The sequence below is a fragment of the Nicotiana sylvestris genome, chromosome 7 (genome assembly GCF_000393655.2).
Source record: "Nicotiana sylvestris chromosome 7, ASM39365v2, whole genome shotgun sequence".
In the NCBI taxonomy this organism is placed as follows: Eukaryota; Viridiplantae; Streptophyta; class Magnoliopsida; order Solanales; family Solanaceae; genus Nicotiana; species Nicotiana sylvestris.
In genome coordinates, this window is record NC_091063.1 from 14,224,175 (window position 1) to 14,246,629 (window position 22,455).

The 22,455-nt window shown below is 39.0% G+C and overlaps 1 protein-coding gene across 1 annotated transcript; it reads left to right on the top strand.

Moving 5' to 3' along the window:
* The first annotated feature begins 5,805 nt into the window (after positions 1-5,805).
* LOC138872762 (uncharacterized) lies at positions 5,806-11,752 on the top strand. Its single transcript, XM_070151181.1, has 3 exons — positions 5,806-5,936; positions 6,078-6,486; positions 11,552-11,752. Exons 1-3 carry the CDS (start codon positions 5,806-5,808, stop codon positions 11,750-11,752), a joined length of 741 nt encoding a protein of 246 aa, XP_070007282.1.
* Positions 11,753-22,455: the final 10,703 nt, after the last annotated feature.

Consider the following 22,455-nt stretch of genomic DNA (forward strand, 5'->3'; position numbering starts at 1 on the left):
GGCTAGATTCGAGGCATTCGGAGGTCGATTTGAGAGACAAAGGCATCACGAGCTAGAGGATTAGCCGGTTCGAGGTGAGTAATGATTGTAAATGATGTCCTGAAGGTTTGAAACTCTGGATTTGCACATCGTAGTGCTATATTGAGGTGAGACACTCGCTGGATGATGAGCGCGGGGTCTTTTACTACCGGGGATTGTGACTTGGTCCATCCCGATTGATGATTTTACCGCATATTTGATTAAAACTTATTTGTTATCATCATGATTTGGGTTGATTGCCATACTTGGGCTTCATGCCAATTATTTGAATCCTTTGGGAATTTTTATCACCATTTTCTCACTGTTTAGACTTATATTTAAACTCAGTCCTGTTGATAGTTATTGTTTTACAAACTCAGCCGCTTTTATGCAGATTTGAAAACTCAAATGATATTTCTAAATGGTCTTTTGGGCTGAGAACTACTGTTTTACAAATGCCTGAGGGGCTTATAATGATTTTCGGACTGAGTGAGGCCGAGGGCCATATGTGAGAATATGCTGAGTGATATGAGGTCGAGGGTCTGAGATACTATTTATGCCACGAGGTTGCTTGAGTGATGTGAGGCCGAGTGATATGAGGTCGAGGGCCTGAGATACTTTTATGCCATGCGGTGGCTTGAGTGATGTGAGGCCGAGTGATATGAGGCCGAGGGCCTGAGATACTTTATATGTCATGCGGTGGCTTGAGTGATGTGAGGATATGCTGAGTGATGATGCCACGAGGTGGCTTGATATAGCGCTTGTGCCGTAAGGAGCCCCTCCGAAGTCTGCACACCCATAGTGAGCGCGGGTACCCATTGTTCTGAGTGATTGATACTATGCCCGAGGGCTGATATGAGTGATTGTGAGGTAGCCCGAGGGGCTGATACTATTCTGAAAGTGAGCCCGAGGGGCTGTTACTGATATGATATTGAGCCCGAGGGGCTGTTACTGTTCTGATATTGAGCCCGAAGGGCTGGCACTGTTCTGATATTGAGCTCGAGGGGCTGGTTTTGTTGATATTATGCCCGAGGGGCAGTTTGTTGTACATGTGTTTGCCTGAGGGGCTGTTTACATTTCTATCATTTTTGTTACTCACTTGTAAACTACTTGCTTTACTTGTTGGAAAAAGGGGGATTTTCACTTGATTTCTCACTGCTTTATTGTTTAAAGTGATTTTACTGCTTCATTATGGAATACCTTGTGTTTTTGCGTGATTTATTGCCTTCAGTATTTATTTATTATTATTACTCACTGAGTCGGAGTACTCACATTACTCCTTGCACATGTGTGCAGATTCAAGTATGTTTTGGCTTATCGGAGGCAGAGTCATCAGGGTTTAGCAAGTAGCTGCCGGCGTTCGCAGCACTGTTTTTCTCTCTCCTCATTTCATTAGTCTGTATTTTTACACTCCAGGCTTTCAGTTGTATTTATACCCTAGTAGATGCTCGTGACTTGTGACACCCCAGTTTGGGCTGTGTCGGGTTGTGCTTCCGTTAATTATATCATTAAATCATATTTAAACTGTTTACTAATGTTTAACTATTTTTGAAAAGGCGATATGGGTTTGTTGGCTGGCCTTGTCTTCACAAGAGGCGCCATCACGACCGGAGCGGGGTTTGGGTCGTGATAGCTAGGAACTCATGTTTTTAGTTATATTTCACACTTTAATTGTGTTTGAGCCTAATTGCTAGTATTTAATTGCTAGTATTTTATACTTATTACGTGTGTTATACTGTATTGGATGTGATTTCGAGTTGGGAAGCAAGTTTAGAGATAAAATAGATAAATTGGAGTTTTGAAGTCTATGTAGAAGTCCGAAGAATTAAGCCGGGATCGAATTCAATTCGGTGGTCGAGGACCGAATATGCATTGGATAAATGAAATAAAAATGCTCAAGGCCAATTAGGTGGCCTATCACGGCCTGAAGCTGGTCGTGCATGAGGAAGTGGCTGCCTAATTCAAATGTTCGGTAGCAAAATTTACAAGGAATTGAATTGTTTTGATAAAGGGGCACAACACTCTGTACCAGCCAACGTATCCAAAAAGGGGACAAGAAAATTTTGTCATCAGGAATTAGAGAAACAAAGTTGTAACGACCCGACCAGTCGTTTTGAGATCTAGCGCATTGTTCAATGGTTTGAGGCCCTAGATATCTTCACTTCATGTGTTATTACTTGCATGCGTGGTCAAAATTTGAATTTTGGAAAGTTCGAAGTTGATTTGAAAAGAAAATTCTCACTTCGGAAGCTTTAAGTTGGAAGAATTGACTAAAATGCGATTTTTGAGTAAATGCCTCGAAATTGGGATTTGAAGGTTCCAACAGGTCGTATGATGATATTGAAGTTGGGCGTATGTCCAGATCGGGTTTTGGATGACTGAGGAGCATTTCAGCACCTATTGTGGAAGTTGGCATTTTGGAAGAATTTCATAAATTTGAGTTGAGGTGTATTTCAATGTTATCGATGTCTGTTTGAGATTCCGAGTCTGGGAATAGCTTCATATGTTGATTCTGGTATTGGGAGCCCGTCCGGAAGTGGATTTGGAGGCTCGTAGGTCATTTCGGGGTCATTTGGCGAAAGTTATAAATTTGAAGGTTTTTGAGAAGTTTGACCGGGAGTGGACTTTTTGATATCGAGGTCGGATTCGAATTCTGGAAGTTGGACTAGGTCTGTAATGTCGAATGTGACTTGTGTGCAAAATTTAATGTCAATCGAACGTGATTTGATAGGTTTCAGCATCGAATGTAGAAATTGGAATTCTTAGTTTTATTAGACTCGAATTGGGGTGTGATTCGTATTTTTAGCATTGTTTGTGATTTGAGTCCTCGACTAAGTCCGTGATATGTTTTGATACTTGTTGGTATGTTCGGACGGGATCCTGAGGGGCTTGGGTGAGTTTCGGGGTGGTTTCGGACCATTTCTAGGCCTTTTTTAGCTGCTAGTGTTTAGCTACAGTAGTGTGCTATATGATTACGGGGAATTGGTCGAGGTCGCAATGCAATGAGTTAAATGGGAGAAATTGGCCAGTGATTCGCGATCACGAAAGGCCTTTTGCGATCGCGTAGAGGAAATTTTTTGCTGCACTGACCCGAATTTGGAAGCTTGTCTCTTGCAATCTATAAGGATTTGTAGATGATCCAAAAATAAAAGTTGTAGCCCTTTGTGTCTAGTTTTTAGAAAACCAACCATTTGGCATTTGGAATTGTGTACAAAATGTTATGAGTGGTACACTACATCTATCCGGGAAAAGGTTTGAAATCACGAAGAAGAAATTTGTGTTACACAGGGCTGACTTTAGAAGCTTATATCTTGTAAGCTATAAGGAGCTGGGAGATAAGTGAAGAATGAAAGTTGTAGTCCTTGTAGTCTAATTTTCAAAAAGTTAAACCATTTGCAATTTGGAGTTTTGTACAAAACGTTATGACCATTATACTAGAGGCTGCCTAGAAGAGCTGGGCATTTGTTCTTCGCGACCGCGAAGCATTTTCCGCGATCGCATAGGGAAAATTTTGGGCTGAGAAATGTTGTGCTTCGCAATCGCGAAGCATTTTCCGCGATCGCGAAGAATAAATACCTAGGCAGAAGCTATATCTCGAGGTTTCAGCCCTTTTTAATATATTTGGAGCTATGGAGCTCAGATTGAAGCAATTTTTGAGGCGATTTTCACCATATGTATTGGGGTAAGTGTTCTATATCTGAAAGTAACTATACTTCATGATTCTATGGTTATATTCATCATTTATTTCGGATTTAAATAAAATAAATCAAGATTTTTGCAAAACTTTTTAAGAACGAAAATTTAAGATCTGGAGGTCAAGTTTTTATCGGAATTTGATAAAATTGGTATGGTTCAACTCGTATCAGAATGGGTAGTCGGATTTTGTGTGTTCATCGGGTTTTGAGACATGGGCCCCACTGCCAACTTTTCGAGTGGATTTGATAATATTTATAAATTGTAAAATTTCAAGTATTGGAGTATATTTTTATTTAATTTGCACGTTGTTTGACTAGTTTCGGATTGAACGACACCAAGTTGGGGCTTTAGAGCAAAATTGTGATCGGAAAGTGGGCTTAATACAAGGTAAGTCTCCTTTCAAACCTTATAAAAGGGAATTAACCCCATAGGTGAACTAAATTATTATATGCTTCTATTTATGGAGGGCTACGTACACACGAGGTGACGAGAGTCCATACGTAGCTACTAGCTATGCCTATGTCCGGGTAGTTATAGGCTTACATCATGTTTTGTTGATATTGTTATTGATTTATGTTTATTGTTTTCCTTGAGAAGGAGCGGGATTGAGTTTGCTTATTAAATGTTTTGAAAGGAGTTGAAATTGAGGAAGAATTGGGATCTTAAAAGTTTTCATTTGAACTTCGTATTTTGACAGAATGGAAGAATACTATAATAACTTAAGAAATCTATGTGTAACTGTGTTGCAAGTATGATCCGCGAGCGTGGTGATTCCTTAAATTTATATTTGACCGTGTCGCAAGTATGATCCTCGAGCTTGGGTAATTCATTCTACTATTCTCATGGGAGTGGGCCGATCGCCTCGGTAGGTTAATAGATGCATATATGGTTCGCGCCATTCGACCCTCAGCAATATACAGTTTACATTTATGTTGGAACGGTACAAACGTCCTCGGTGGTATTTGTATGTGATAATAGAACTAGAAGTCCTTTTTTCTAATTGGTATAAATTAATCGTTTGGTGTGATCATATGTTTTAAAGGAAGGAAGTGGTTTAAGCTCTTGAATATGGTGAAGAGTTGTTCAATTATTTCTTGTTCTGAGTCTTATTGTTGCATATAATGCTTAATTGAAATTTCATATTATCATATTGTTGGCCCTTAGTAAGTGTCGAAGTCGACCCCTCGTCACTAATTCTTCGAGGTTAGACTAGATACTTATTGGGTATTCCATTGTTTTCGTACTCATACTACACTTGCTATACATTTTGTTGTACAGGAACATGAATGAATAGTGGCCTTGTGCGCGCAACGGCGTGGTTGATACAGTGACTTAGGTGAGATGTATCTTATGAGACGATCCGCAAGTAGCAGAGTCTCCTTCAGAGTTCTTGTATTTTCTTTTCTGTCTAAATTTTGTATTCCAAACAGTATTGTATTTTGTTTTACTTCCTAGTAAGTGCTCATGCATTTGTGACACCAGGTTCTGGGATGATTAGGGGATATTCAGTATTGAAATTGGAACACATCATTATTATTTTGTAAAGTTCATCTTTTACTAGTTAAATTGAATGAAATTTATGATTTCAAAAATATTGAAAAGAGAATTAAATTAACTTTCTAATGTTGGCTTGCCTGACAATAGTGTCCGGCACCATCACGACCTTTAACGAATTTTGGTTCTTGACATCTCCGAACTAACGTCATTTTTAGAACGAAGAAGATGCCTGAAGAGTGGAGGTGGAGTACAATGATTCCATTGTACAAGAACAAGGGGGATGTCCAAAACTGCAATAACTATAGGGGTATCAAGTTGTTAAGTCACATGATGAAAGTGTGGAGGGTGATCAAAGGGAGGATGAGGATGAATGTGTCCATTTTCGAGAACCGGTTTGGTTTCATGCCCGGACGGTCGACTACTGAGGTCATTCACATTGTGAGGAGATTGGTGGAACAGTATAGGACAATGAATAAGGACTTGCATATGGTGTTCATTGACTGGGGAAAGCCAGTGACAAAGTCCTGAGAAAGGTTCTACGGAGATGTTTGGAGGCTAAAGGAGTGCATGTAGCTTATATTAGTGATTTAGGACATGTATGATGAAGCTAAGACACAGGTTAGGATATCAAAAGGAGACTCTGAATACTTTCCGATTGAGATGAGGTTGCATCAAGGATCAGCACTTAGCGCGTTTTTGTTTTCCTTGGCAATGGATTCATTGACGTGACACATTCAAGGGGAGGTATCTTGGTGCTTGTTATTTGCGGATGACATAGTCCTGATTGATGAGATGCAGGGTGGTGTTAACAAGACGCTAGATGTCTAGAGGCATACTCTGGAGTCTAAGGATTTCAAGTTGATCAGGACCAAGACAAAATACTTGGAGTGCAAGTTCAACAGTGTTACCCAGGAGGTAGACGTGGATGTGAGGCTTGATACACACGTCATTCCTAGGAGAGAGAGTTTCAAGTATCTGGGGTCGATAATTCAGAAGGATGGGGAGATAGATGAGGATGTCACACACCGTATCGAAGCAGGGTGGATGAAGTGGAGGCTCGATTCCGGTGTCTTGTGTGTTAAGAATGTGTCATTGAGACTTAACGATAAGTTCTACAAGGTAGTGGTTAGACCGACTATGTTGTATGAGGCAAAGTGTTGGCCAATCAAGAAATTCCATGTCCAGCAGATGAAAGTAGCTGAAATGAGGATGTTGAGATGGATGTGTGGGCATACTAGATTGGATAAAATTAGGAATGAAGTTATTCGGGACAAGGTGGGAGTGGGCCCTGTGAAGAAAAAGATGCGTGAGGCGAGGTTGAAATGATTCGTTCATGTTAAGAGGAGAAGCATAGATGCCCCAGTTAGGAGGTGTGAGAGGTTGTCCTTGGGGGGTTAAGAGGAGGGGTAGAGGTAGGCCAAAGAAATCTTGGGGACAAGTGATCAGGCGGGATATGGCGCAACTTGAACTAATCGAGGATATGACCCTAGATAGAAAGGTGTGGAGGTTGAAAATTAGGGTAGAAGGTTAGTAGATAATCGTGTGTTTTCCTTTGTCTTCTCTAGTTCAATAGTAGTAGTGCTAGTACGGTACCCTTTAATCCTTAGTTTGTTATATTCGCATTTCTTATTCGGTTATTACTTGCCATCGGTAATTTCGTAGTTTGCTAGCAGTACTTCGTTCATATTCTCGTTTGCTGCCTTGGATTTAGTTTTCTAAATATATTGTCTTGCTATTACTTGTTATCGGTACCTCTTTCATATTCTCTGTTGTTCTCTTCGATTTAGTATTCTAATTATTTGTCTTGCTATTACTTGCTATCAAGGCTTCTTTCTTCCTCTTTAGCCTATGATCTATCGGAAACAGTCTCTCTGCCCTTCCAGCGTAGGGGTAAGGTTGTATACATCCTACCCTTCCCAGACTCCACTTATGGGATAATACTGGATTGTTGTTATTGTTGTTGTTGTTGTTGTTGTTGTTGTTGTAAAGTTCTTCGAACTAACCCATTGGCATGTCGTGCCATGCGACATGAGCCACGACGTGGCTATTTTTTACTAATGTAATCATATTTTGCATGGTAAGGATATTTCGGTCCTAGGCTATACCTACACGGTATAAATAGTTCATAAACATAAATTTGAAGGGATTGGACTTATGAGAGTTTTGGAAAGCTACAATGGCTTGAAGACACAAGATTTTTTCAATTCTCTTGCCAACAATTGGTGCAATACGAGAGTTTGTATCATAAAGTTGTCTTTGTTGTTTTTTATGTTCTTAAACTTAATTGTGATGACTTTCTCCATATCTATAGAGTAGTTCTTCCATAGGGTTTTGACGGATATGATATTTTGAGTGTTGTTTGTAGATTTAACTCTAATTTAATTGTGTGCTTACGTTTATCGAGCTTTGAATTATTTGCATCTTTATTCACCGGATTATTTAATCGAAAGAGGAATATTTTGGTGATTATATTTGTATTATTTGTTTTGGTTTAATTTAGTGATTTGTCTAAGTAATCGAGAGAGTTTTATGAATTGTTGATTAAACCAAGTTAGGAGAATATTCGAGAAACGCTTTCCTAAAAACTAGTCCATTAATATATTCTTGCATATCTTCACACTGCTTCATATTAGTTTATTTTGTAGAGTTCAAATCCAATCAGACGAGGAATCTTAACCTTACGTTTAAGCTAATCATCGAGTGAATTTGTGAGAATCATTAGAACATTAGAAGTGAATTCAAACAGACTTAGATCCCGAATAGCTATCTTACATCTATCATGTCGCAACCCTTAATTCTCATATTGTTTACAACCCGTTAGTTCAACTCTCCTTCTCTGTGATCATGTCTAATTATTAGTAATCTTAATTTAGTTGTTAATTGTAGCAGTCATTGTAAGTTATTTTCCTATGTGTATGTGGCCCAATAGGTTAAGGCCTATAATTAACATTAAATTAAGGGAAAATGCATAAGTACCCCCCTAACCTATACCCGGATTCCCAACTACACACCTTTTCTTTGCGGGAATCCTATTACCTCCCCCAAACTTATTTTAAATGGAATTATTTGCACCCTAAAACTCGACAACCAAACTCTTGGCAAGTGGTGAGCTACACACGCCCCTACATATATTTTTAGTACTTTTTTTATTCTTTCTTCTTTTTCTTATCCTTTTTTCTTATTTCTTATTATTCTCATTTTTTTGTTATTTCATTCTCTTTATTTTTGTTTTGGTCATCGACAGCATAAAATGGTGATCGTCGGAATTTCACGAACACCATTTTTTTCAGCGACAGATTTTTATCCCGATCTAAGTGTGTTTTATTTTATATATATATATATATATATATATATATATATATATATATATATATATATATATATATATATATATATATATATATATATAATTTTTTCTTGAAAGAGTAATTTATGAGTGGGAGGAAGAGAAAAAGAAATAAAAATGAATATAGCTGAGAAAACTTTTTTCGGTTAAAATTTCAATACATTATTTTTTTTGCGGCGCGGGAAGGTTTTCCGTTGATGAATTTTTTCCCCCAAATCTGAGTGTACTTTGCTTTGCTTATGAATAGATCTTTTTGAGAGTTTAATTTGTGTATAAAAAGAAAAAATGGAAGAAAAACGGTTAGACAAAGTCACCGGTGAATGAATATCAGCCGGAATTAGAGAAGAAACGAAAAAAGGGAAAATGCATAAGTACCCCCTGACCTATACCCGGATTCCCATCTACACACTTTTTCTTTGTGGGAATTCTATTACCCCCGTAAACGTATTTTAAATGGAATTATTTGCACCCTTAACGCTGACGTGGCAGAGTGTGCGTATTTCACTCTCCCAAAAGAGAGTGAGAAGCAAGCAAAAATGATTTTCAGATTATTTTTTATTCTCTTTTGCCATTTTTTCTTACTTTTTTTTTCCTTTTCCTTTTCCTTTTTCTTTGTCTTTTTTCTTTTACTTTTTTTTTCGTTTCTTCTCTAATTCCGGCGGATATTCATTCACCGGCGACTTTGTCTAACCGTTCTTTTTCCTCTTTCTATCATTTTCACATACAAATTAAACTCTAAAGAAGACCTATTCTTAAGCAAAGCAAAATACACTCAGATTTTGGGGGAAAGATTCATCCTCAGAAAACCTTCCCACGCCCGAAAAAACATGATGTATTGAAATTTTAACTGGAAAAAGTTTTCTCAACTTATATTCATTTTTATTTCTTTTGCTCTTCCTCCCACACATAAATTATACTTTCAAGAAAAATTTATATATATATATAAAACAAAACACACTTAGATCAGGATAAAAATCTGGTGCCGGAAAAAAACATTCGCCGAAAAAATGGTGTTTGTGAAATTCCGACGACCACCATTTTATGCCGCCGGTGACCAAAACAAAAAGAAAAAGAATGAAATAACCAAAAAAATGAGAATAATAAGAAATACGAAAAAAGGATAAGAAAAAGAAGAAAGAATAAAAAAAGACCTAAAAATACATGTGGAGGCGTGTGTAGCTTACCACTTGCCAAGAGTTTGGTTGTCAACGTTAAGGGTGCAAATAATTACATTTAAAATAAGTTTAGGGAGGTAATAGGATTCCCGTAAAGAAAAAGTGTGTAGTTGGAAATTCGAGCATAGGTTAGGGGAGTACTTATGCATTTTCCCAAAAAGTAAAAAAAAAAAAAAACAAAGAAAAAGGAAAAGGAAAAAAAAGTAAGAAAAAATGGTTAAAAAAATAAAAAATAATTTGAAAATCATTTTTTCTTACTTCTCACTCTCCTTTGGGAGAATGAAATACACACGCTGTCACGTCGGCGTTAAGGATGCAAATAATTCCATTTAAAATAAGTTTAGGAGGGGTAATAGGATTCCTGCAAAGAAAAAGTGTGTAGTTGGGAATCCGGGTGTAGGTCAGGGGGGTACTTATGCATTTTCCCTTTAATTAATTATCAATCTCATCCGTCCTATTAGTTATTTGATGGATGTACCAGATTAACTGAGAACCTCTATAAATTGGTCCTCTCCCCACCCATTAGGGTTACCGTATTCTATTTTCTCTCTTCCATCACTAAAGTCGGCGGTAACGTAAAGCTAGGGCAAGGGGCGAGAAATCAATTTCAATTAACGTTTCGCTTCACGATAATGGATTCCGCTTCAGGTATGTTTTCTATGATGATTTTATGTAAGATTATCATGTTCAAGATTCTGGTATGAATTAAAGTTTATGCTTACATGTGGTATCATGAGCATGGATATTTGAACTGGTAATCTTTGTTTACTAGTACAACTGAAATCACCGTGGCTTTAGTTAAGAACAGTTTCCAACGAAACTGTAAGAACATATTTTATCATGAAGTTAAAATCAGAGTTCTTTGAATACTGAGATATATTAATCTACTTGATTCTTAGTTTATCAATTTCAAAGAAAATATGAGTACTGGAATTTAAGTTTTGTGTGGTGGTGACTTATTGTTTGTTTACATGATGATCGTATTGTCCCTTAGTTATTAACCATATCAGTTTCGGACTAGATTGTTTGTAATACATTACTGTTTATATTTTGTTAAGATTTCGACTACAAAAATTATTGTTACTTTCTAGATTATAAAAGTAAAGTTACTGGTATCTTAGGGACATTAAGGAAATAAAGTTTTACTCCTAAAAGATTTTCTTGAATGCTAAGCTTCACGGAGATCTCACATTATGCATTAACTATTATTTGGTTCTTATACTGTGTAATGACTAATGTATGTTTTTTAAAGTTATATAGAATGTTTAAAATATATACATACATAATATTTAATTTTTATGTATGTACTAATATTTATATAGTTTGTTAGTCACCAAAGTGATCAAACTAGATTGTTTAAAATATTTACATGCATAAAATATTCTGATATTTATTTTATGCGTGCATTTATGTTTATATAGTTTGTTAGTCGCCAAAGTGACCAAACTAGTATGTTTAAGAAATATGCATACATAAAATTATAGTTTATCCATGAAATTAATGAAATACCTATAATTTAAAATTAGTGGATAAATTATTTTTCGCTATTGCTAGAACTTAAGGATTTACCCAAAGGTGAGCCAATTATTCTATGAATAGTGAATATGATGAGGTAAATTAATATTCTTAGTTAAATATATATTGTTTGTCCAAAGATGACATATATATATTTGGTTAAAAATATTTAATTACTTATTAAAGACTAAGTGGCATTTAAATTATGATAGTGTGTCGTAGTATTTACCCAAAGGAGAATTGGATATGCTTTAACTGTTTTGAATCCATATTGATTTGTGAGCATGTATTATCTATTTTGCAGCTATTCCTTTTCATTTGCTTTTCGTCAATTACTGTGTTCAACGGATTGAACTTCTCTGAATGGCATGAACAAGTCCAGTTCCACTTAGGTGCGATGGATCTTGACTTGGCTCTGCTGAATGATAAGCCCGCTACCATTACTGATTCGAGCAGTGCGGATGAGAAGTCTTTCCATAAAGCATGGAATGCTCTAATAGGCTAAGCCTTATGTTAATGCGAATTAATATTGCCAACAATATTAAGAGCAGTATTCCACAAACAGAAAGTGCCAGGGAATACCTGAAGTTTGTGGAAGAACATTTCCGTTCTGTAGATAAGTCTCTCACTGGTACACTAATGGCTGAACTCACGACCATGAAGTTTGATGGGTCGCGTAGTATGCAAAACCATAGCATCGAGATGACTAACATTGAATCAAGACCTCAGACCTTGGGGATAAAAGTGGATGACTCCTTCTTAGTTCAGTTTATTCTGAACTCGTTACCTCCTGAGTACAGACCTTTTCAAATTAACTATAACACTATTAAGGATAAGTGGAATGTTAGTGAATTGTCCAGTATGCTTACTCAGGAGGAGTCAAGACTTAAGAAACAAGGGAGTCATTCAATTAACCTCATGGGTCAAGGAGTTGGTAAAGGACTTAAAATGAAGGCCAACAAGTTCAAGAAGAAGAAAGCACTTACTAAAGCTCAACATGATGCTAACAAGGAACATAAGGCAGATATGTGTCGTTTCTGTATCAAGGAAGGACACTATCAGAAAGATTGCCTGAAACGTAAAGCTTGGTTCGAAAAGAAAGGTACAATTAGTGCTTTTGTATGTTTCGAATCAAATTTAGTAGAAGTTCCTAATAATACTTGGTGGCTTAATTTTGGTGCAACTGCTCATGTATCTACTACATTGCATGGATTCCTTACGATCCAAATCGTATGAAGGCTCCAATTGAAGGCATAGGGACTTATCATTTGATCATGGAGACTGGACGTCACCTTGATCTATTACAGACTCTTGATGTACCTTCAGTTTCTAGGAATTTGATTTCTCTTTCAAGACTTGATGTTTCTGGATTTGATTTAAAGTTTGGAAATGGATGTTTCAATTTATATAAGAATTCTATTTTTTATGGTTCTGGTTTTCTTAGTGATGGTTTATATAAATTGAAACTCGATATTGAGTTTTCTGAATCCTTTCTTACTGTTCAACATAATATTGGAATTAAACGTAGTTCACTAGATGAAACTTCTGCTTACTTGTGGCATAGACGTTTGGGTCATATATCCAAAGAAAGGTTAGAAAGATTAGTAAAGAATGAGATTCTTCTGGATCTAAATTCTACTGATCTTACTATATGTTTGGATTGCATTAAGCGAAAGCAAACCAAGCATAGTAAGAAAGGTGCCACAAGAAGCACCCAACTTCTTGAAATTATACACACCAATATTTGTGGACCCTTTGATGTTCCATCTTTTGGTGGAGAGAAATATTTTATCACTTTTATCGATGATTTTTCACTGTCACGACCTAATTCCCCGAATCCGATCGTGATGGCGCCTCTCGTGAAGACAAGGCCAACTAGAACAAAATAGACCACCTCTTTTAAACAGTTAAATACCATAAGCAGTTCTAAAATGTGATACAATAACCATAATTTGCGGAATTAATGATAACAACAGTAGAAACTATCCCGACACAGCCCAAACCGGGGTGTCACAAGTCATGAGCAACTAAGAAATCTGGATACAAGTCTACTGAACACTAAATCTGATACAATAGTTCTAAAAACATGAAAATGATAAGATAAGGGAGGCAGGGGGCTGCGAACGCCAACAACTACCTCGTAGTCTTCGAATCACTGCCTGGACTAGGAGAATCAGCACTCAAGAGCGGACTATGCGATGCCTGAATCTGCACACATGGTGCAGGGAGTAATGTGAGTACTCCGACTCAGTGAGTAATAATTATAAATAATGGCTGAAACTATGAAAACACGTAAAGGCACAAAGCAATTCCATATCAAGTAGTAAAATCACTTAAAGTAGTAATCAGTGAAGAAATCAAATGATATCCCTTTTTTTAAACAAGTAAAATAGGTAATTTAACGGGTAAATAACAAGTAGGAATCCGCCCCTCGGGCTCAGTATCAATCACTCAGAATAGTATCAGCCCCTCGGGCTAACTCTCAGATCATAATGGGTACCCGCGCTCACTGTGGGTATGCAGACTCCGGAGGGGGGCCTTACGACCCAAGCGCTATATCAAGCCACCTCGTGACATCATCACTCGGCACTCGGCCTCACATCACTCGGCACTCGGCCTCATATCACTCAAGCCACCTCATGGAATATAAAGTATCTCAGGCCCTCGGCCTCATATCACTCAGCATATCCTCACATATGGCCATCGGCCTTACTCAGTCCAAAAATCATCACAAGCCCCTTGGGCATTAGTAAAACAGTAGTTCTCAGCCCAAAACATGATGTAGAAATATCATTTAAGTTTCAAATTTGAGTAAAAGTGGCTGAGTTTGTAAAACAGTAGATATCAACAGGACTGAGTTCAAATAATAAGTCAAGTAGTAAGGAAAACAGTGACAAAAATCCCGGAAGGGTTTAAATAGTTGGCACGAAGCCCAAATAAGGCAATCAGCCCAAATCATGATGATAACAAATGAATTTCAGTCAAATATGCGGTAGAATCATCAATCGGGATGGACCAAGTCACAATCCCCAGTAGTAAAAGACCCCACGCTCATCATCCAGCGTGTATCTTGCCTCAATATAGCACTACGATGTACAATCCAGGGTTTCAAACCCTCAGGACATCATTTACAACCATTACTCACCTCGAACCGGCTAATTCTCTAGCTCGCGACGCCTTTGCCCCTCGAATTGGCCTCCACGCGCGTCGAATCTATCCAAAATCAAAACGAATACGTCACAATATGCCAAGGGAACAAAGCCCAAGTGAAAACATTCGAAAAATATCAAAAATCGAAAAATTAGCAAAACCCGAGCCTCGGGCCCACGTCTCGGAATCGGGTAAAATTTGCATTTTCTGAATCCTCATACCCTCACGAGTCTAACAATATCAAAATTATCCAATTCTGATACCATTTGGTCCTTCAAATCATCATTTTACATTTTTGAAAGGTTTCACAATTTTCTTCCCAAATTCCATCCCAAATCACAAATTAAATGATGAATTCAGTGATATATTCATGTATTCTAGCCAAATCTGAGTTAAAATCACTTACCCCGATGAATTTCTTGAAAAAAACTTCGAAAAATCGCCAAAATCCGAGCTCTCTAGGTCAAAATATCAAATAAAACCCTCTATAATATAGAGTACCCCTCAGATTTCACCCTACGCGGGCCGCACAAAACCGACCGCGGTCTGCACAAACTAGTGCGGTCCTCACAAAAACCACCGCGGCCGCACAACTTTCCTCTACAGTGATAGGCTTTAGTATTTTGGCCATAACATTTTCTACAGATATCCAAATTGCAATATCTTTACCTTTCTGGAAACTAGACACGAAAGGCTATAACCTAGTTTTTAAATCATCTCAACATTCCTTGAATATCAAAAGATATGAGCTTCCGAAGTTGGACCGACGACCTGCGGATCTTCATGACCGCGGACCATTTTCCGCGCCCAGCACTAAAACTTCTGCCCCCATCCATTTTCTAAGTTCAGGAATGTCCGGACTTGCTCAAAACTCACCCGAAACACACCCCGAGGCCCTCAAACCTCAACCCAAACATACCAACACCTCCCATAACATCATTAACACCTTGTCGAGCTTTCGAATCACTCAAAACAACATCAAAATACCAAATCAACTTCGGATTCAAGCTTAAGAACTTAGAAATTTCAAATTCCACAAACAACGCCGAAACCTATCAAATCAGGTCCGATTGACCCCAAATTTTGCACACAAGTCATAAATGACATTATGGAGCTATTCCAACTTCTTGAGTCAGATTTTGATCTCGATATCAAAAAGTCAACCCCTCGGTCATATTTCCAAACTTTGGCTTCTCATTTTTGCCATTTCAAGCCTAATTAAACTACAAACTTCCAAAAACTTTTCTGGGCACGATCCTAAATCCAAAATTACCATACGGAGCTAACCAAATCATAAAAATTCCGATCCGAGATCATATACAAACAAGTCAAATATTGGTCAAACCTTTCAAATTTTAAGCTTTCAACTGAGACTGTTCTTCCAAATTAAATTCTGATTAACCTAAAACCCAACACCAACGATTTACATAAGTCATAATACACCACACGGGGCAAGTCATGCCCGAGAACTGACGAGCAAAGTGCAAAAGCTCAAAACGACCGGTCGGGTTGTTACATCCTCCCCCACTTAAATATATGTTCGTCCGCGAACGTGCTCAGGGTTGTTCTAAAAGCTAACCAATCGCTGAATAACCTTACTATGCATATACCCGGGGGTTATCCCACATCACTCTATCTCACATAGGTCTAATAACACACAGTAACTGAAATTTCACAACCCAATCTTACCCATAAGCCTTAGAACCACATTTCCACTTCTGAAATCATTCAAAAGATAAGAATCTCACATCTATATTCAGAATAAGCCCGAACCAGTTGTAATCACCCATACTTGCAATCTCAGGTGCAATCACTTGATATACCACATGACTCAAACACTCGTAGTGATAACTTCTAATTACAGTAGCTGCACACAACAAACGAATACCGATAGAAAAACTCTTATCAACTAAAGCCTCACTCCAACACTTTCATATACTACCAATGATCACTAAAACATGCGGTAAGCCATAACCATTTCCCCGATCAACCATTCAAGAAGTCACTCCTCCTTTGGCAAATGCCACAGCAAATGTCTGAGCCGAAACTCGATATTATACTTTCAACATGCTGAAATCAAATCTGTTTGCAGTCATTAAAGACCCCAACAGTCTCATCTAATACAACACAACTGCTCTTGTGACATTGACACCTCAATATAGACTAAAGCCACGATTTGTACAATCCGTGCACCAATAAGCCACAATCCAATCCCACTCAATTCCTGAAAAATGACTCAAACGAAAGAGCTATACCGCAAGCTCACTAGTACCACCACACACAATGTCGAAAACCCGTATCACATCATAAAAATAGAACATACAAATCTAACCTGCAGGATCATACCTCCCCATAGCTTCGCTCCAATGCGCAACCTCATCCAAACACTGATCCACGTGAAAACACCTTAAGTCACTTTTCTCAAAATTGACAATCGTGCGCAATATAATGGCTAAAACCAAAGCAATCATCATATCCACCGCGAAGCAATTGATATAACATTACACATACCCGAAGGAACACAACCGATATGCTACCCGCCGAGCAATATCCGATACTCTACTCGCTCGAATTCCACTGAGAGGACCTAATACGCCGCACCACATGTGCCTATAACCAACAAATCATAAGATCTCACAACACAGAAAGGTAACTCATGGATCTCCCCAGACTACTAATAAGCTCAATAACAATCGAATCAACACAACCCTCAACAGTACAATTCAGAGCCAACCAAGCAGGCTCAAATTAGAACACGCATCCACACTGGCCTGCCAACGAGCTCCTTATCACAAAAATCTTGGAGTTGCTCTTCAACTCCTTTAACTCTGCCAATGCCATACAATACAGTGCCCGACATCAAATCAATACTGAAATCAACAACCTTGCTCGATGATATGCCCGGCCACAAGAAACATATCCAAAAAGTCCCTCACCACCGGAACTAAATCAATGGTAGGGGCCTCTACACTAACATCCATCACGAAAGCCCAAATAAGAACGACAATCCTTCCCAGCCGTCCGCTGGGCTTTCGAAATGTAAACTACTCCACTAGGGCATAATCCTACGGACCTCACCACTCAATTCGTGGCATTTCCGGCATAGCCAACAATGTCGCCTTAGTGTAATAGTCCAGAATGACACAACACGGAGACAACTAGTCTGAACCTAATATCATATCCAAAATCTAACATACCAAGCAATAAAAGATCCGCTCGGGTCTCCAAATCTCGATAGTCACTAAACAGTGCCGATACACACGACTCACAACCTCCACATAGCCTGAATATAAGAACTTCCCATCTCCAATTCCATATGGCCCATGAATCCACATATCTGGTTCCAATTCCGCCATCTGAATGCATACCAAACCTCAAATACCCAGTCATTCCATGAGAGATAATCTAGAATTCCTCTGTGCCATCATGCAAACTCGAGTATCAGCAGTCGTTCTAACTAGAAAATGCCACAATACTACCGAAGTATCACCAACTTAATCACATTGCCCTTTCTGAAACATATGCCCTCGTCAAATCACCCCAAATTAGCAATACCATTTTCTTAATCATCCGAAGACCCTTTCTCTAGTTATCTAAAGCTCGTTCCTCTAATTATCTAAAATTGCCCGTGCTGCCTAAGAATTTTATGACTTTCCGTTCAAAACTGAACCGCAACCTCACGCATGCAATTCTCAATCATTTACAACATACTGCATAATCCATACCATTCTAGGATAACCATGAGAACTTCATATCCCTTTCGAACCGCAAGCCACTATGCATTCCACTATTTAAGAACTTTCCATTGATCCCATCTAGCAAAGAACCACTATGCATCACATGCTCCTCATGCCCATGGAAAATATACATCTCCAACCAAGGTAGAAACCATCAAAGACTCTCCGAGTTCCCCTTGCACAAACCAGACCTGCCAGGACTGAATCCTTCTAACTCGACCAAGCTACGCAAGCTATCAAACCCTAAGAGCATTGGCGCGAAATACCTGTAGGAACTCATTACCCCGTACACACCCAAGGAACTAATCATATCCTTACCATACTTATCCAGCATACTACCAAGCTATCCCATTTATCCGAGTTTCCTTCTGATTTACCTTCAACTTGATATCCCCTCTTGCTATAGCACCAATATTCCTCAACCCCGACTTACCACATGGGACCCAAGCATAAAGCCACACCGTCTGAGACCCATAAACCACTGAATACTCTTTTATTTATTCCCAAAGGCACCACATTCAAAATACTTTACTCTGAGGAAACTTCCTGCGAATCTAAATCCATTACCCTTACCTTCCTGATACTGATACATAGGATCCCATAATTGATATAGAAGTGACACAAGTCTTGGCACCCTCTAATGCAAACCTCAGTTTCTAGCCCAATTATAAACTTGAAAATCTCCAATTATTACCTGAAAGTCTTGAACCCATTAGAACCATTCCCGAGATTCATTCACTCTATTCAAACTACAATTAGTCTGATCAAATGAACCGAACAACCTATGCCACATTGGCACTCCGACACCGCAGAATGTAACCTCATCCCAATACAACCAAGCAACTTCCTACTCTATGCACCGAGCATTCTCGTCAATAACAACTCAAGACATCTCGTGATTCTCACACACCTATGAAGCATAACATAATCTTCGTCAAAATTTTCCTTTACTCGAGCCATCCTCGGTCTCAATTTCTGCAAGCCATAACTGGTTCACCAGCACGCCTCAAACTGGAACCAACATAGCACCTAACCATGCAATCGCCTAATCAATAGCAGGCTCCCCCACTTGGCTCGAGGCCATAGATCAACACACACTCAATAACTCATAACGATTATACGCTATTGATGCCATGATACCATAGTGAGATTAAACTCAAATCTTTTATAAGCTTGTGAAACACAGATCATCTAGAACAACCCAATTTAAATTACAACACATATTCTTCACTCGCAAATGAGATCTTCTAACAGACATATAAGGATCGTACCACCTCAGAACATTTCGCAGGAGACAACCCACCTGTTTTGCCTCTAACTAACATTTTTGTATACCTTCTACCATTATAAACTGTACGCAATCACTTAGTCTTCCTGAGTCTAAACCCATGCCGTAATATGAAATTTACTTCACTCACAACTGGGAAACATGAAAAGATCCTTCACACGCCCATAACTCGGGGCTATACCTCGAATCAAGATGGAATTCAAGCACCTAATAGTTCTTCTATCCTCTAGCAGGCCTTCCCATCGCTTCCAAATCATATGGATACATCTCGCAGTACCAACATACTCATCACATAGTTATCCAGCCGTCACTTCCACTAATAGGGACAATACCGAACATATACATTCAACAATACTTGCTCACACAATCAGCATCTCGGTGCTCAAGCCATAGGCAAAGATCCGGCCTCAAGTCCTCCAGACCGGCCCAACATCAACTCACAGAGATCATATCTCGCCCCTCGATCGGGGAATCACAATCTATCGATGCACATTTGATACTGAGCGCTCACGCGTGCATACGTATACGTGGAAGGAATTCAAGAGTTACTTTTCAAGCTGAATCAAGGACGCACGATTAGAATTTAAAAATGTGAAATTTTCCTAAAGGTTCTGCAGCCTCTCGGGGATAAATACAGATGTCTCCATACCGATTCGCGAGACTCTACTAAACCTACTCATGACTTGTGAGACCTATGTAACCTAGGATCTAATACCAACTTGTCACGACCTAATTCCCCGAATCCGATAGTGATGGCGCCTCTCGTGAAGATAAGGCCAGCCAAACCAAAACAAACCACCTCTTTTAAACAGTTAAATACCATAAGTAGTTCTAAAACGTGATATAATAACCATAATTTGCGGAATTAACGATAACAACAGTAGAAACCATCCTGACACAGCACAAACCGGGGTGTCACAAGTCATGAGCAACTAAGAAATCCGGATACAAGTCTACTAAACACTAAATGCGATACAATAGTTCTAAAAACATGAAAATGATAAGATAAGGGAGGCACAAGGCTGTGAACGCCAACAGCTACCTTGTAGTCTCCGAATCACTGCCTGGACTGGGATAATCAACACTCAGGAGCGGAATCTGCGATGCATGAATCTGCACACATGGTGTAGGGAGTAATGTGAGTACTCCGACTCAGTGAGTAATAATTATAAATAATGGCTGAAAGTAGGAAAACATGTAAAGGCACAAAGCAATTCCACATCAAGTAGTAAAATCACTTAAAGTAGTAATCAGTGAAGAAATCTAATGATATCCCCTTTTTTAAACAAGTAAAACAGGTAATTTAACAGGAAAATAACAAGTAGGAATCCGCCCCTCGGGCGCAGTATCAATCGCTCAGAACAGTATCATCCTCTCGGTCTCACCCTCAGTACAGTATCAGCCCCTCGGGCTCAGTATCAATCACTCAGAATAGTATCAGCCCCTCGGGCTAACTCTCAGATCATAATGGGTACCCGCGCTCACTGTGGGTATGCAGACTCCGAAGGGGGGCCTTACGACCCAAGCGCTATATCAAGCCACCTCGTGACATCATCACTCGGCACTCGGCCTCACATCACTCGGCACTCGGCCTCATATCACTCAAGCCACCTCATGGCATATAAAGTATCTCAGGCCCTCGGCCTCATATCACTCAGCATATCCTCACATATGGCCATCAGCCTTACTCAGTCCAAAAATCATCACAAGCCCCTTGGGCATTAGTAAAACAGTAGTTCTCAGTCCAAAACATGATGTAGAAATATCATTTAAGTTTCAAATCTAAGTAAAAGTGGCTGAGTTTGTAAAACAGTAGATATCAACAGGACTGAGTTCAAATAATAAGTCAAGTAGTGAGGAAAACAGTGATAAAAATCCCGAAAGGGTTCAAATAGTTGGCACGAAGCCCAAATAAGGCAATCAGCCCAAATCATGATGATAACAAATGAATTTCAGTCAAATACATGGTAGAATCATCAATCGGGACGGACCAAGTCACAATCCCCAGTAGTAAAATATCCCACGCTCATCATCCAGCGCGTATCTTGCCTTAATATAGCACTACGATGTGCAATCCGGGGTTTCAAACCCTCAGGACATCATTTACAACCATTACTCACCTCGAACCGGCTAATTCTCTAGCTAGCAACGCCTTTGCCCCTCGAATTGGCCTCCACGCGCGTCGAATCTATCCAAAATCAAAACGAATACGTCACAATATGCCAAGGGAACAAAGCCCAAGTGAAAACATTCGAAAAATATGAAAAATCCCAAAATTAGCAAAACCCGAGCCTTAGGCCCACGTCTCTAAATCGGGTAAAATTTGCATTTTCAGAATTCTCATGCCCTCACGAGTTTAACCATACCAAAATTATCCAATTCTGATACCATTTGGTCCTTCAAATCATCATTTTACACTTTTGAAAGGTTTCACAATTTTCTTCCCAAATTCCATCCCAAATCACAAATTAAATGATGAATTCAGTGATATATTCATGTATTCTAGCCAAATCTGAGTTAAAATCACTTACCCCAATGAATTTCATGAAAAAACCTTCAAAAAATCGCCAAAATCCGAGCTCTCTAGGTCAAAATATCAAATAAAACCCTCTATAATATAGAGTAGCCCTCAGATTTCACCCTCCGCGGGCCGCACAAAACCGACCGCAGTCCGCACAAACCAGTGCGGTCCGCACAAAAACGACCGTGGCCGCACAACTTTCCTCTGCAGTGACAGGCTTTAGTATTTTGGCCATAACCTTTTCTACAGATGTCCAAATTGCAATATCTTTACTTTTCTGGAATCTAGATACGAAGGGCTACAACTTTAGTTTTTAAATCATCTCAAAATTCCTTGTAGATCAAAAGATATGAGCTTCCGAAGTTGGACCGACGACCTGCAGAACTTCATGATCGCGGACCGCGGACCATTTTCCGCGCTCAGCACTAAACCACCGCGCCCAGCACTAAAACTTCTGCCCCCATCCATTTTCTAAGTTCAGGAATGTCCGGACTTGCTCAAAACTCACCCGA

What these genes read in the sequence shown, in the direction of transcription:
- LOC138872762 (XM_070151181.1), top strand. Translation starts at nt 5,806, where the DNA reads ATGTATGATGAAGCTAAGACACAGGTTAGGATATCAAAAGGAGACTCT. An exon ending in TTGGCAATGGATTCATTGAC is followed by an intron (nt 5,937 to 6,077) that starts GTGACACATTCA and finishes CAAGTTGATCAG; the next exon opens with GACCAAGACAAAATACTTGG. An exon ending in ATGAAGTTATTCGGGACAAG is followed by an intron (nt 6,487 to 11,551) that starts GTGGGAGTGGGC and finishes TCTATTTTGCAG; the next exon opens with CTATTCCTTTTCATTTGCTT.